The following is a 16,516-nucleotide window of genomic DNA, read 5'->3' as shown; positions in this document are numbered from 1 at the left end:
ATCCTCTGGTACACCCAAGGGGCAGATATGTGGTTGACAGAAGCCAACTCCTCCTCAAATGATGAGCCAGCACTGTCGGCAGCACTCACATTCCTTGCAGCTCTCCTTCCCATTACATCGCTTATTTATAAACAGCTGTTTGGCAGTATTACTAATCAGTGCCGTGTGGAATAATATTACACTTCCCTCAACATTACTATTTTATTATATCTTCTTTCCTCTCCACCTCCAGCTGCTGCTTTCCTTCCAGTACTCCCAGCCTGGAAAGCAATAATACATTTCTTCATTTCATCCAGGCTTTACTTCTCTGATAATGTAAACAATTTGCTTATAACCCATGCAAAAAGAAGAAAAAAAAATTAAATACTGTTAAACCCACTTAAAATAAATACTTGCTGAAAGAATATCAGCTGGAGACTGCTCTCTGACTTATAATAATCCCACTGCGCCCAGGGAAATCCTCTTAAACCTATATCAGATAAAGATTGTAAAACTGTTATAGGGCTAAACTGATAGGACAGCCATAGAATCAAGATGGAAAATATCTCCACCCAACTTCCCCCCACCGAGGGGCAGCTCCAACCCAGTGCAGGTCGAGCTTCTTTCTCAGCACATGAAGCTAAACACTTGTGCTGCAGAGCTGAGTAGCATGGGACCCTGCATCACCCAGCAGGAGACAGAGGAGTGGGAAAGGACAGTCCTGCCAGGCCTTCAGGCTGGAGGAAGAGGCAGGCAGCCTTGGTATGCAGAGGCTTCCTCTGGAACATCGAAGTGTTGCCCTCCCCTTCTCACCCCCTCATCAGGTTGCAGAAGCAGGGCAGGGACCCAATGATTCCTTAAACCAGAAGAAATGTGCCCCCCAGGGTGCTCAACAGTAACAACTCTAAATTAGCAGGTAAGGAACCCAAACCAGAGAGGGACCCATTTATGTTTCTGAGGTGTCTGGATGGAAGCAGGAGCCCTTCAACTTCTGTGCCATTCTATCTGATAGGACGTAAAGGATCTGACGTATGATTGGTAACGCTGCTAGGGGCTTTGGGTTTGTTGCTGCTGTGTTTTGCCTGAGCACTGGTACCCAGTTTGACTTTATTTTGTTTACTTTGCACTTCTTCAACAAAAAGACATACATCCACACCACAACCAGCATGCAGCTTTGTGTCACAGAAGTAGACTGGCTCAGCACTGGGCACAGTGCTTCCCCTCTGCTACACAGGACTTGATCATTTGCCACCAGACCTACTCATTCTCCAAGACAACTCAGAGAAAAGCATTGGCATCAACAGCAGAAACAGCTGCCTCTGCTTCTCAGGGCAGCAGACCGACAGAAATGCAGAGCAACCAAGTCTAAGAGGCTGGAACTAGAGAACAAATAAAGCGAGCCTCCAGGGGAAACAAATTAAAAAGAAAAAAAGAGGAGTGGGAGGAAGGAGTAAGCATAGTAAAAAACCTCCCCAGGGAGGCAGCGGGAAAAATAGGCAACATGGAATGTGAAATTTTTGCTGGTAATCGAATAACTGGCTGCTCCATCACAGGATTTCTCAGCACTGCAGCTGGCTTGAGCCACGGGGACCGTATTCCACTTTCAGAGTTCACTGAGCAATTGCTAAAGCAGGGGACGGGTGCCATATGTTACCAGCTGCGCTCACAGTTACAGCTTTCCCCATTTAATGCTGAGAGACTGTTTGGAGGCACAGAAGCAGAGAAACCTGCACACTTTGTGCTTCTCCTGCACCACCCGGTGTTCTGGCAAAGCTGCCTGAGATGCCAACAGGCTCTGCCGACAAGTCTAGGAGCACGTTCCCATGCCAGGGAATCACCAGGCTGTGCTGACTGCTCAGCGGTGCCGGTACCCATCACAAGCAGGGAGGCACAGGCAAAAAAGATGGTTGTCCCTCAGCCACCTACCACTGAAGTGGTCAATATGGCTGGAGGCAGCACTTGGAAAGCTCTGCACAGGAGGTAGGAGGCAGGTACCAACTTCTGCCCTCCCCCTTTACAGCCTGCTGGCTCCACCACCTGTTCACCTGACCCAGACTGACTCCTTCTAGCTCTCCCTTTTGTGCTCTTATTTTTTTTTTTCCATCCTCTGGAGCTTCTCTCGGTTGTGCACATAGTGAAAAAGGAATCATTAGGGGTGAAAAAAAACAGATGTTGAGGGCTGCCCAGAGTACACAGGGAGGAAATGTTAAATTCAGGATGGGAAGTGGCACCAGACTATTTCTTACACCAGATAACCTTCTACTTCCCATGATTAGCAAGCAGAGCCCAACCTGAAAGAGCTCCCTCGCATGCCAAGTTCTTTCTTGGAAAAGCAAGGATGCTTTCTTGCTTTCTTGGAAAGCAAGGATGGCCTAAGATTTGAATCCAGGGTCCCAAGTAATCCACCTGTGGTAGAGCTGCCTTTCAAATACACCAGGTTCTCTGGCTAAAGATTTTCCTATCCTACTCGAAAACCTTTTCCTCCTATCAGAACTTAACACCCAGACATTACGGCAATCTACACAAACAGCCTACACCACCACAGCTTTTGCCAGAGGGACAGACAGAGAGGCATCCTATGAATAAACAAGACATTTAGGACTACCAGATACCTCATTTCACCAGGAACTGGCAAATCATATGCGAGATGAGCCAGCAGGACCAGCAAACGTGTGTGTGGGCTGAGCAGGGTGTCACTTTTGCAGTAACTCCTTTCAGGGCAGCAGAGGACCCTAAGCCTCACAGCATCTGGCCTCACTGAGAGCAAAGAGGCAATGGGCTCAGGGGAACAGCAAGCACTGCAGGCTCATCAACCTGAATGCCACACATGGCTGGAGCCAGTGAGAGAGAAGACAAGCGCAAGACTCTGAGCCTTCAGAAAAGAGTGTTTGCAGGAAAGACTGCTTTAGCGTTCAAAGATCATTTTAACTGACTGGTCTGATTTTACTATTCAGGCTCAGCATTGCAAAGAAACCTACCCAAGCAAAACACTGTGGCTCTTTACAGTCTGAAGGCAAGTCAGCATTTGGGCTTCTGCACCTCCCTTCCTGACAAGTAAGAGACACAGAAAGTCTGGAAGTGAGAGGGTTCATTTTAAGACCAGCCTTAATTTGCAAGCAGAGGGCTGTGCAATTGCCTGAGGCTGTATTCATTTCCATTCTTAGAAATGCATTTTAGAATACATTTTTTTTTCTTACAAGGCACAGGTACAAGTGCAGAGAGACGCATAAAAAAAAGGATGCATATTGTTACTGTAAGACTTCTCCACACGCTAGTTAAAATAAAAAATGTACCTCTACCTCAAAAGGGACGACGTAGGAAAAAACATATGGAATACAGTGATGTGCCTCAAATGTGTCTAATGCCAGCTTTTTGAGAAATGGGTAAGTAGATACGGGAAAAAAAATGAAGAGGTAGTTCCACAACCAAGGTCCCCTCTGTAAAGCATGTCATGACACCAAGTTGCCTGCAGTTTTGAGGGACAGGACAGGAAGATGAGGGAAGAAAAACACGAAAAGCTAAGACGGGACAGAACAGATACAACGTATTATCCATTTTCTCTGGTATGGTCTGCCTGAATTGGTTCCATTTCTCCTGTACAGATAGAGATGGAGAAGGGATGTCATGTAATACAACAATAAAAAAGTAAAAACCAGGCAAACAATTCCAATGGGAAAGAATAGGGGATGGCATCCTGCAACAAAACAGGAGTAATTGGAACTGTCTAGCAGGAAAATATAACAACAGGAGACAATATAAAGATACACAAAATAATGAGTGAACCTTGCCTAGCAATGAGAGGATACGTACAAGATTTCTGTTCCAAGCTTCCAGATATAACCTGAATGGTATCTACAAAAGTAGTGTTTTAAAAAGCACAAGGAAGAATCAGCCCATGCAATTTATTGCCAGACTGTGTATGACCAAAGCCAACATTTTTAAAAGTAGGGAAAAAAAAAAGAGACTGGAAATTTAGAATCATAGAAATCACAAAATCACAAAGGTTGGAGAAGACCTCTAAGATCATCAAGTCCAACTGTCAGCCCAACACCACCACATTTACTAAACCATGTCCCAAAGTGCAACGTCTACTTGTTTTTTGAACAGTTACAGGGAAGGAGACTGTACCATTTCCCTGGGCAGCCTCTACCAATGCTTCACGACTCTCTCAGTAAAGAATTTTTTTCTAATATATGATCTAAACCTCCCCTTCCACAACTTGAGTCTGTTTCCTCTTGTCCTATTGCAAGTTACTTGGGAGAAGAGACCAACACCCAACTTTCTACAACCTCCTTTCAGGTAGTTTTAGAGGATGATAAGGTCTCCCCTTGGCCTCCTCTTCTCCAGACGAAACAACTCCAGGTGTCTCAGCTGCTCCCCATAAGGGGTCTTAGTGCCTTCCTCTTACAAGCAGGAGTTCTAAATCTAGAAGGAGCACAGAGCTTACAGACTGGTTTCACAACATAGACCCCCAAGCCACAGCAGGCTGTAAGGAAGCTGCCCCTCCTGCCCTTCCCAAAGCCACTGGCCGTAGGGCTGCCTGCACCGGGCTCCCACGCACCTGCCCCTCACTCTAGCGGTGCCTGTTGGTCTTACAGCTTCTGCAACAGCAAAATTGGGTGAGCTTAAGCAGCTATACTTTCAAGACATCAGAAATGACTAAGCAGGATGGGAGATGAATCCTATTCAGCATCATTACCAGGCAGAGCTGAAATATAAGCTTTTGTTTCTAACTCCCGCTATCTAAGGAGCTCAAAGCACTTCACAATTATTTAGCTTAGACTTTGTGAAAGGCTTGTATGCTATTATCCCTAATTTTACCAGCTGGAAAATGGTGAGGGAGACAGAAAGCGCTGTACCCAGGGACAAGCAGCGAGTCAGCAGCATGACAGGCCCCAGTGCCTGCAGCCCCGCACTGCTCCACAGCACCAGAAACCAGGTACTCTGGTCTGCTGGTGCAATTCTCTCTCCATAGGAACTGCCAGAGGTAAATACGTTTACCCCTCCTCAACCCTCCTCCATTAACAGACAAACACTCCCTTTCCATCCATAGCAGGAACAGAAAAAAAGCAGAGCAGTATGGGTCAAATATTTTTTCAAGGCTACTACAGAGACATTTAGGTGTGTAAAGGATGACAGCAAGAACAAAATATACTGTGTCTTATTGCAAAGGACCACCTAGGAGAAGGTATTTGATTTTTTTTTTTTTCAGATGTCATCTAAAGGGGAATTTGAAAGTGAAGGACATTTTACTCCTCTGGGGAGTTAATTACTGCAACAAGCACAGCCCAAACAGGCAAAGATTAATATAATTCACAAAGTCGGAATTTTAACAACACCAGTCCTAGAACTCACTTTGGTTAACTGACAGCCTTGCCAAACAAAAATGCACATGCCTCATGGAGGTAGCAAAGCCACCAAGATGACCTCAGAGAACTTAGGACACCTGAGCTCAGGATTTCCAAATTCTACTTTTGTACATCAGAAGAGAGCAATAGAAACAAACTCCTGCAACATCTCTAAAGGAATAAGAAACACATGAAATACAAAAAAAAAATGCTAGAAAAAAGAATTTGGGAATGTACAATAAGTCCTTGCTGTTCTCACCTGGTTGAGATCACCAATGTTATGGCATTATTTAGCACTGACAACGCCATTATAAACCATTTTACACCTTTCCTTATACACTCTCCTTCCAAACTGCTGCCTAATAGTGGTTTCTACTGCACAGCAGCCAAGTGGTTCATCACAGGATCACAGGACAATTCAAGGGGGAAGGGACCTCAGGGAGGTCTGTAGTGTGAATACAGGGTCAAGCAGGGGCAGCTATAAGGTCAGACCATGCTGTTCAAGGGCTTGATACTTTTGGGCCTTGAAACCCTCCAGAGACTGTGTCCGTGCAACCTCTCAAGGCAGTCTTAACTGCTCTTGTTTGATTTTTGCCTGTTGTTGCTCATCTGCAAAAAAGCCTGGCTTCCTCAGGATACAAGATGCTTGCTCTTGTACAGCGACAAGCAGTTTCCCCTGTTTCAGGAGAAAAAGAAAGTCACCTTCCCTGGAGGTGTTTAAGGGTGGATGAGGCGCTGAGGGGCATGGTTTAGTGATTGATAGGAATGGTTGGACTCGATGATCCAGTGGGTCTTTTCCAACCTGGTGATTCTATGATAGCATAGAAAGAAAAGCCCCAAAGACTTGTATGAAAACCAGGAGATCCTTGTTAGCAAGACTACCACCTCTCTCTTTGACATCTTCCTCAAGCAAAGCCACCTTCAACCCAGCTGATGACTGGAATAAACTGGGAGCCACCAAGGTCCACATACCCCACATAAGCAGGGCTCTAGCCCTGAGTCCCCTCGGGTTCCCAGAAGCAGACTGTGCTCGCCCAAACACAGCAAACCTGTGACATGATTTTCTCCCTCTGCTTCATGCACAGACACATCACGTATAGCAGCACTTGAGGAAAAAGAGGGGAAACTGTTGGCAACAAGCAGCAGCAGCTGGCATGAGGTAATAAAAGTCCATTTTTATTTTCTTTTTTGCCTGCTATATGCCCTTTAGCTCTCCACAGAGGGATTGTGCAGATTTTTGGTTGCAAGTTCAACAAAAGAGACTTGCTTTCTTCTCTTGAATACTTGTCTGAGACACATGCAGCTCTTTCACTTCCAGTGCTGAGCATCCGGCCTACATCAGTCTTCCTTCTCTCATGCCACCAAAGCCTCCCAGATACCCTGCAGCTAGCCTTCCCATCCCAGTCATGGGCTTGCAGCTGGCCACATAGTTAAATGCCACAGCTCAGAGGCACAGACGACTCCTACAAGACATGCTCTTAAAGGTATGGTCAAAGCATCCACGGACTGAGTTCTGGTCTGCAACGAGCTGCAAGTGACTCCGGTAGCTCAGAATTTGGAGACGAGACCTCAACAAGCACAGTCACAGCCAGCACTGACCTCAGGTAGAGAGGCAGCTGACTCTTCATCCCACTAGTGCCCTTGCCCATCACCATTCCCAAGCCTGGCACGATGCTGAAACTTACCACGACGGGCTTGCCAGCCAAAAAACCCACACCCAGCCCCTGGGAGCTGTCACACCCAGGGAGGACCCAAGGGAACAGGGCAGAGACCAAGGCACCAGCCTACCTGGGCAGGGTGAGACCACTGGAAAATAGCAAAGAGAAGTGTGGCCAGGCTGAGAGGACAGACACGGCAGCCACTGAATAGCACCTAGTTCCTGTTAATCCTTTCTGACCCTCTTTCAGCTAAGCCTGGTAGGAAGGAGATACCAATGACTGTCCCTGCAGGCACTACCAGCTCCAAAGCAGCTCCTGCCTGCCATCAAGACAGCTGTGTCTGAGTGCTGCTTGCTTCTGAAGTCTGCACTGAAACTGCTCCTTCCCACTCTGTGGTACCGTGGAGGTTGTGGTCTTTCCCACCATCCAAATCCCTTTCATTTTTTTACTTTATCTTGTTTAGGATTGATGCTGTACAGCTGCTTCCCCCAAAATAAAGAGTACAAAAGCTGCCACCTCCTCAAGTGCTTTGAAACCCTTTCTCCTGCTCTGTCACTATCTGTTTAAGAAAAGCCTCAAAGCTTGATTTCTTCCCTCAAATCACTTAGTCTGAAAAAAGCTCAACGTTTTTGGGAGCAAAGATAAAAACCCACTGAGATAAAAGTGTGAAGCTTCTGAAGAGGTTAGACCTGGGCCTCTTTGCTGTTATCCAAGTAAGGGTACACGCACACAAACAACTTTTTGCAGAAGTATAGCAGAGTACAAATTTGCAGTGACTTACACACTGAAGTAACTGTCATATGCTCACTTCTACCCCACATCAAAACACAAATTTATTTACCCATCATTGAGTAGCACAAACCAGCATCTTGGACTGCATGGCTCCCTTGCAGCTTCACCATCTGAATTACTGCAGAGAAACCTCATCTTCTGCCCATATTTCAAAAGTTATTAAAACAAGGGATAATTTCAATGACAATCTGGAAAACACTGCTGTCCTGCCAGTGGTGACACTACGTTAACGGGATGCTACTTTCCTTCACTTGCAAATTCCTTGCTATTCTTAAGTTGTGCAAAATGCAAAGGAGCATCCCACAACATCTGGTCGTTCTCCAGATTTCTCTCTCTGACCACAGATATTGCCTCAACACCTACCTTAGGCAGTGGGAGGCTGCTTGTGATCTAAAAATTGTTTCCCTCCATCCTAAGTAAAGAAGCATGAACTAGCCTCAGCAATTTCATGTTCGTCTTGGGGAACTGAACTCTGAAGGCAAACAATGGAGTTGCAGACTTTGTACGTGAGCTACTCTCTTCTCATAAGTCAACCACAAGGCCGTAGTTCCACAACATCCTGAAGAGCTACGCTCATTCTTTACTTTTGCTGCCTCCCTCAGCACCTGCAAGTCAGTCTGAGATGTCCCAAATTCCTCCTCTTAACACATCTTGCAGCCCAGGTGCAACTCCTTCTTCCCAACAATGCAGCTCAGGAGGAGACGAGAAGGACAACAAGATACAGAAAGATAAACTTATTTTTGAAGCAAATGAAGTGAAGACTGGTGAAAAGCATTAAGCTTTGATACACACTTTCCCATTGCAGCAGGCCCCTGAACCACAGCAGCCCCATGTGCAAAACTCCCAGCTCTCCCATCACAGGGCTGTTTGTCCAGGGTGAAAAGGGAAAAATGCTTCCTTTAGCTCTTCCCTCAAATCACAGGACACAACTACTCAAAGCTCCCAAAGCAGCAAGTCTAAAGTAAACACTGCTCCAAACCCATCCATTTCACACATAAACAGAGAGAATAAAGATGCTAACAAACTTGTCTCCCTCCAGGCTTTGCTGCTGCCAAAGAAGAGCCACTCAATCTAATGAGTCAATTAAAAATTCATAACTGGATTAGAGAAAAAAAAAAAAGATTGGTTCTGTTTTTGAGAAAATGAGAACAATAACTCTCGTTTAGCTCTCGTGTACCTCTTGCATATTGTCTGCAGCAACAAAGCCAGCCTGAAGACTCACAAACTGTAGAGAGGAGCCCATCTACCCAACAAGACTTCAGGGTCTGATGGGGCTGAAGTCAGCACCAGATCACATGAATGGGAGACAGGGGAGGCCTTCCATAAAGACTTGTTGTCTACAGATCGTCACAGAAGGAACTCTGGGAAATTCAGTTTCTGTCAGAGTTTGGATAAATAACACAAAACACCTATGTAGATACACACATTCAAAATGCAAATGGCCCTAATTAATTTCTGAAGTGAATTTTTGGAAATGAATTCAGCTAAATCAAACTAGGGCCCGAATTCTAAGCACAACCATCCACAAAGGGGCATAATGTGATTAAACTAATCCATTAAAAATTACTTTAGATCAACTTTCTTGAGCATCCCCGCTGCCAATGTCCTCGAAGCACTATTCATGAGCATCTACAGAGTCCCAAATCCTACGTGCATTGTGCCAGTTGTAAGGGTAGGACAGAGCAAAAGCATCTCTACCCAGCAAGAACTGGGTTGGCCATCAAAGAAGGTACAGAGCTACAGTTAAAACCTGGAGGGCACTGGCCCCCTAGCCCCTGGGGGGAGCAGCAGAGGAGCTCCCATTGTCCAGAATTCGGAGGAGTCCACTACACTCACTCACTCCACACCAGGGACTAACACAGATACTCTCACTTGCTTTAATGGCTCTTCTGTAAGGACCCAAGCTCACCGGCTGGTTTCCAAGGGGTGCAGCTCCCTGGCAGAGGAAGCCGGCTGCAAACCCCAACTGCCACAACCCTACCCTGCCCCCAGGCACTTCTTTTTCACTGGGTGTTGGTTTTCAATAGGTTTCACTCCCTGAAGTGACTTTACCCCGGCAGTGCTGACTCAGACTTGTTTAAACTAAAGAGAGAACAGCAAATCTGAACACCTGAAGGAAATCACAGAACTCCAACAAAAAAACCCCAAAACAAACAACACAGAACAATCCAGAAAACAGGCATCTACCTCCCAACTACCATCTACCTCCCAACTGCTCATGGACATCGCAGGCAACTAAATAAGTGCCTAAATGCAGGCCATGGGACTTCACCTGGGAGACTGACTGGGCTGGCACCTCCAAGGAGAAGGAGCCAAGGTGCACACAAGTGGGAGGCAAGGAACACAGCCCAAAGAAGGGCTATTGTGATTTAAATTCACACTTCCCGCTCACAGTTTCCTGCATCAACACAGCCTGACTGGCAACACCCTGACCAGCTAGCATGCCTCAATAATGCATAAGTGGTTTCCAAACCGGAGACCTGCAGGCTTACCAAGAAAGTAAACCTGCTGTCTGTGGGCTTAAATGTGCTAGAGCACTGCAACTGCTGCAGAAGAGCTCTCCTAGGAGTCCTTCATCCAAAGGGTTTGATGGAAGCTATTTGATCACTCTTAGCCATGCTAGAGACTTCAAATCTAATCCCATCTTGAGATACAGAAAGGTGAGTTGAAGCTTGAAAAAAACAAATTAGCTAGTCAGAGAGGTGCTGTGGAAATACTCCAGGTTATAAAGAACCTGTTTTCAATTTTTCTAACACAGACAGAAAAAAACAACCAACAAACCAACTCCCCCACATTCACCTACAGACAGCTCAATTTGAAAGTGTGCTGGTTTCAAGTCCTCTGTAAGAGTCTGAAGACTACTGTCTCTCCTGTTCCCTCTACACGCTGCTTGTTATTGCTCCTCTCTTCTGCACTCCGCTGTTTTGCCACCTTTGGCACATAGCTCTCTCCTCTGCAGCTTGTGCCATCTGGAGCAGCCTCCTTACCCTCTCTCTGTGTAAATCAGTGCCATGTCTCTCTTGCTATCAGCCACTGCTTCACATGTTCCTCTCTTCAGGTATGCTGCCTGGTTTCTCTTCTTTATAAAGGTCTTATTACTGGAGAATGCCTGATTTCTCCTACACTGCTATACTGTGATTTCCTGCAATTTACATCACTGCACTACTTGCTCTCTGCTCCTGTTCTCCTCACTGGTGTATTTTTCTGATGGCTTATGTGGACTACATCATATGTGGCAGGTTCATGGGTTTCTGCTGCACACCAGCTGGGAGATTCCCCATTGCCCCAGCCATGCCGTTAGCAGGACAGCTTACCCACAAGGTTCATCTTGGCACTGTAGCTCCCAAAGTACCTCTCGTCGGTGTTGGGCGTGTGGCACTCATACTCCCCAGCATCTCGGTCCTGCAGGTCGGTGATGTGCAGCAGGACAGCGTCTCCCTGCACTCGCTCCACGTAGATCCCCCGGCTGCGCACGCGCTGGGTGTAGATGGCGTAAGGAAAGGAGGGGTCGACGGTGCTCACGATCTGCACCTCCCGCTCAGGAGCCGAAGGCAGGTAGATGGACCACTGGAAGTTCTGCTCTGCCGGGCCCTGGTAGCCGCTCACCTTGCACCACAGTGTGATGTGGGAGCCTTCTGTTCGGTAGAGGGGCCCTTCCTGCACCGCCACTTGCCGCTGGGCCAAGGCCATGCCTGTGGGAAGAGAGGAGCCTAGGTTACTTCTCGGCAGGCAGCCCACACATCTCCCCTCGCCCCCCAGATATACCAGTCCTACTCCTTCCACGGCCACTCGTGGCAAAGCAACCCATCACAATCCATTTTACAACTGGCACGCTGGGCTATGGCACAGCACACCTCCAGCCACATTGCAGCTTTCTTGCTGACACAAGTGAAGCATGCTTTAAAAAGCCCGGTGAAAAAAAAGTGGTGTTAAGAAAACATAAACCCTTTCTTTGGCAGCAATAAAAATCCAATCACAAAAAGGTAGTGCGTCAGATGGAAAAAAAATCAAAAGCTCAAGCTGACAGGACTTTGTTTTTTAGTACTACTTTTGTTTTCCAGTCCCATCATCCTGTCATCCCAGGTAAGCGTTTCTTCCAGAGGGCAGTAGAAAGTGGCATGTGGTTGCTCTGCAGCACCACAGTGCCATGTGCCACCGGTGGGGCTCCACAGTTCAGCAGTGACTCCCTCTTTCTGGCACAGCCCAACCAGGAGCATCTCCCACCAGGAGAGAGGCCCATGCGCAAGCCAGGCGGCTATGCTCCCTGTCCTTGGGTTTCCATGCCACCCAACAGCAATGACATGAGCACTCATCCTCCACCAGCAAATCCACTGGAGGCTTCGGCTGGTATAAAACCACATTCTTTCTCCCCCAAACCTAACGTGCCATCTCCAATCTCTCCGTTATGCTTATAAAACCATACGGGAAAATACCATGTTTCCAGAACCGCCTTCCCAAGTCTATTTGAAAGGAGTATATTTAGTATATAATAAAAACAATCAAAGTTAATGGAGGGAGTGGGCATATTATACTAAGACTTACCGCCCCTGGCTGCTGGAAATCGAGACCTAGTACTGTGCATTGTACACATGCAAACTCTTGCAGCACGGAACAAAGACAATCCCACAGCACGGCGACTGCGATCTGCTGTATTTTTACACAGATTATGGATGACTGGCCCTTGGGCTCATGGCACATTACCAGCACAGCCCTCCAGGGGCCAGATAAATTACAGCAATCTGTCTTGTTTGTTGCTACATCAAAGGCTTGAGACCACGGTGGGTGTTCATCGGTTATTGAGTTACCAGCAGCATGCGCACATGGCGAGGCCAATCACCCTGGCTTCTGTGACTGCTCGCTTGCCATCATGGAACAGCAATAAGCCGATTTAAAGCTGGTCCTGCATAATCACGTTTGCAAAAATTTCATCCTCTGCGTGCATCTGCAGGTTGGGGTTTTCCACCCACCTCTCTAATTTTCAACAACAACGTTCAAGTCCAGAGAAGAATTTAATGTTTCAAAAACTAGCAACCTGCAGGTGGAAGACGCAGCCTGGCATCTGGGGATTACTGACTCAATCCTCGCCTCTGGACATGGATGTCCAGATACAAAGTTTGCCTCCACAGCCAGCCTGGACTGGAGCCAGGAGAGACGGTTCTTACCAGCTTAAGACAAATTGTGAAAAATGGGTTCAGCACATCCATCAGGCCATGCAGCTGAACAGATGGAGAGCAATTCAAACTATTAACTTGGGCTCAGCTTGCTGCTGCTCCAAATTACGCTTCTTTTTACTCTTTATGAAACAATGTGATTTAAGGGGTGGACAGGAAAAGCTAGCATGTTCAAAAAGAATAGGGAGAGGAACAACAGAGGCAAACACTCCCCCACTGTTTGCTGTACCAATCTCTTCATCCTGGGGAACGACACCGCTAGAGACAACTAACGCATCTAAGGTGCAGACAGCTCTTCTCTCACCCCATAAAGGCCAAAGGACAAAGCAAATACTACAGCCTTTCAAGTGAACTGTTTTTAAAAGCAGCAGGAAGGGCAAGATCTTTATTGCACACCTAAAGATAGGCCACAATACAACTTTTGTATGCACATGTAGCCTTGCTACAGCACACAGATACCCTGAATGCAATGACTTAACTAAAACTGCACCACTGGACAAACACGCAGCAGTAGGAATTAAAAGTTGCACACACAATGCTCATTCAGGTATTTCTCACCTGAACACACAACCCTCTTTCGCAGGCTTTTAATGCAGTGTTGGTTTTATGTAGGAACTCTCTGAAGAGTTTTCACAGCTAACCAGGTGAAAAACATCACGTTATCAGAGACCTGGCCATTCCAAAGCTCATTGGCAAGATCACGACCCTGGGGATCCACACTGCAGATCTGATGTGCGCAGCCTTTTGGTAGAGGTCAAATCTCACTGCCCTCATAGCCAACACTAATGTGGGCTTCCTTCTTCCCCTGCCAGTGGTTTCTGGGACCTTGCTTATAACCCTCCAACCTGGAGGCCTACTCCAAATTCAGAAGAGAGCCACTTTCTATGCTTCTCCTCTCATATTCCGTCTTGCACTGGATTGCTGTGCCTTCATGATCCAGCCAAAAGTGAAAAGGGTAAGAGTCAAAGAGGTCCTTGATTCCCATTCCAGCTCTAGGAGCCCATGCAGCTGAGGGACAGAAGAAGCCAGAGCAGAAAAGCCCTGCCCAGCTCCAGCACAGAAGGAACACAAAACAGTCAAGGTTTTGCAACAAGTTGCTGTTCAGACTCTGAGAAGTGAGACACAAAGGCTCATCAAGTTGGTTGAATGGGGTGGATCTCCAGAGGGTGAGGGAGTGGCACATCCACAGTGCTCATCCCCCGACCCTGCCACAAACTCCTGCTCCAGCACAGATGGGCACAAAGACTTTTTAACACTTAAAAAAAACCTCACACAGCAGAAGCAGAGATATTTCTCCAATAAATCTTTTTAACTGAAAACGGGAAGGAGGAAAAAACAATCTGCCCGAGACAGACATTCACTACTACAAGTTGTCTCCTCAACAGTTAACTTTTGCACGGTGAACGGTGTTGAGCAGTTTTCAAGCTCTGGAAATGGCTATATTCACAAACGCACAGCATCAAGAAAAGAACTGCATTTCTTAGAGAGCAAATGTTCTGATTAACAAAAATAATGTGCTTGAGATCCCATTTTAAACTCTTATCTTCCCATCTTGAAGCGAGAGAAGAGTTCACTGGAGGAGGAGCTGCGTGCTCCACACCTCCCCTAGGACACCCAGGAGACAGTTATGGTGGCATTTGGCTGGTCCTTCACTGGCACAGCTGGCTTTTAATTGCAAATCCAATATAATTTACTGACAATGCAAGGGTTGACGCGGAGGAGGTAGTGAGCCAAGAGCTACTTTAAAATTAATAAGAAATGATAGGTTTGTGCATCTGTTTTTTTCCAAAAGGCAGCAAATCCTCCATGATAAGGAGGAAGCATTCCCTGATCTTTATCCTCTACAGATGAGGGCTACTGTCTGCAGCAGGCCAAACAACAGCCAGGATGTGCACAACAGCCAGGCTGCGCTCAATGCTTCGGCTGGCTCCCAGGCCCTATCTGGGAGACAAGAGGTGCTTGGGGGAAAGAGGAGATAGTCACCTCAAGGCCCTGCAGCAAGGGGACTGAGTAGGACCCAGGCACCAGCAGATGCCCAGTCCCTGCACCTCCTCTATGCCAGCCCACCTAGCAGGCTCCAAGGCCACAGCCAAGGTCATGAGAAGCAGCTCTGACAGGCAGGTGAAAAAAGGAGAAACGTGATATTAGAGTGATCAGGCCATTCATGCCTCCCTTGTCATATCACAGGTGGGACTTCAATGCCTCTCCATCCAATCTACAGGCAAGAAAGTAACATCGAGCATCTCTGCCAGCCAGGCATCTCACCCAGAAGTGCTGTAGCTCGGCTTCTGAGTGCACTTTGCCTTTGCAAAATCTGCACCCTCCCTGCAACATCAGTTGACTAATACTTTGAAGATCCCCCATTTCATAAAGTGCCAAACATTTACTCTTTGGGAAGAAGGTGGACCTTCACGTCCCTTTCAGAAGAACAGGTGTGCAAAATCACATATGAGAACGTTGATTCAAGGCATATAGCAAGGAATAATGAGTGTAATGAAAGAAAGGATAGCTGTGCACACAGAAACTCTGCCACAGCATTGACACACCAAAAGAATAAATAAAAATTAGGGAAAGAATGATGAGGAACCTCTTATACAAACACTCCCCCATCTCTGAAAGCGTGGGTTATACCTGCACCACACCCAAAAGCACCACAGCAAGTTGCATCAAGGTAGCTTAGATGTCAATAATCATTCCCAGCCGACCTTTAATCTAAAGGAGAAACTTGAGTTCTTAGAAGGAGTATTATCCTGGGTCTCTAATCATTAGCAAGCAATTAAAAGTCTTCATATTTTCCCACATCTTCCAGAAGTGTAGGGCCGACAGTGCTGAACACCAAATGGACTACGCAGCTCGAGGGGATGTTTCTACTTCTGCAGCTTTACAGCAGTTTTCCTTCACTTCGAAGCTCTAAAGCTGTATTTGTCAATAGCTGATAATACTAATGCAAAGTTTTCTTTACCAATTACTTCGTGCTTTTGAGTACAGTTTTTAGAAAAAATTTCCAGAGAGATCCCTCTCCCTTCTCTCCCTGACCCTTGCACAAACACACAGGATGCATCTGGATTTTTTTTGTTGTGACTACTGGTTTTTTGATTTATAGGTACCCCTGAGAGAGTGTCAGAGAAAAGCAACAATGCTGACAAACGCTAAGAAATGGCTTCTACTTAGCCACGCAAGGACACTCGGCTGGGAAAAAAATTACTTTGGAAGGATAGTAAAGGTCTATACAAACTTGCATGCAAACTTGCATAGAGAGGATGGTCAAGAACTGACCCTTTATCACGTCTTCTAGTTTACAAACCAACGGTGGTCACTGAAACTGGTCAAATCCAGTTTTATAACAAGTGCGGCAGTCTTGCAGCTGCCCCTTGCACACCTGGGAACCTCTCTGACAAGGGATACTGTGGATATGGTAAGTTTACAAGGGTGAAAATGCGGGTGAGAAAAGTACTTGAAAGAGGACCACTAAACAGGTAGCTCACATCAGGTTTGGGAGGCTCCCAAAACAAGCTGAAGTTGCATAGCTCTCTGCCTACAGCTTTTTGAGACATGATACTAAGCTCAG

The 16,516-nt window shown here is 46.5% G+C and overlaps 1 protein-coding gene across 2 annotated transcripts in view; it reads right to left on the bottom strand.

The window, feature by feature from the left end:
* The window catches only part of IGSF3 (immunoglobulin superfamily member 3), a 100,178-nt gene that overhangs the window by 61,402 nt on the left and 22,260 nt on the right, over window positions 1-16,516 (bottom strand). For both annotated transcript variants that reach the window (XM_069869677.1, XM_069869685.1), the window contains exon 2: window positions 11,092-11,469. In XM_069869677.1, the coding sequence (XP_069725778.1) occupies window positions 11,092-11,469 (378 nt within the window). The remainder of the gene's footprint in view (window positions 1-11,091; window positions 11,470-16,516) is intronic.

This window comes from Phaenicophaeus curvirostris, chromosome 1, assembly GCF_032191515.1.
Source record: "Phaenicophaeus curvirostris isolate KB17595 chromosome 1, BPBGC_Pcur_1.0, whole genome shotgun sequence".
NCBI lineage: Eukaryota > Metazoa > Chordata > Aves > Cuculiformes > Cuculidae > Phaenicophaeus > Phaenicophaeus curvirostris.
Note: the sequence above shows the minus strand (reverse complement) of the source record. Positions and strands in the feature narration are given on the sequence as shown.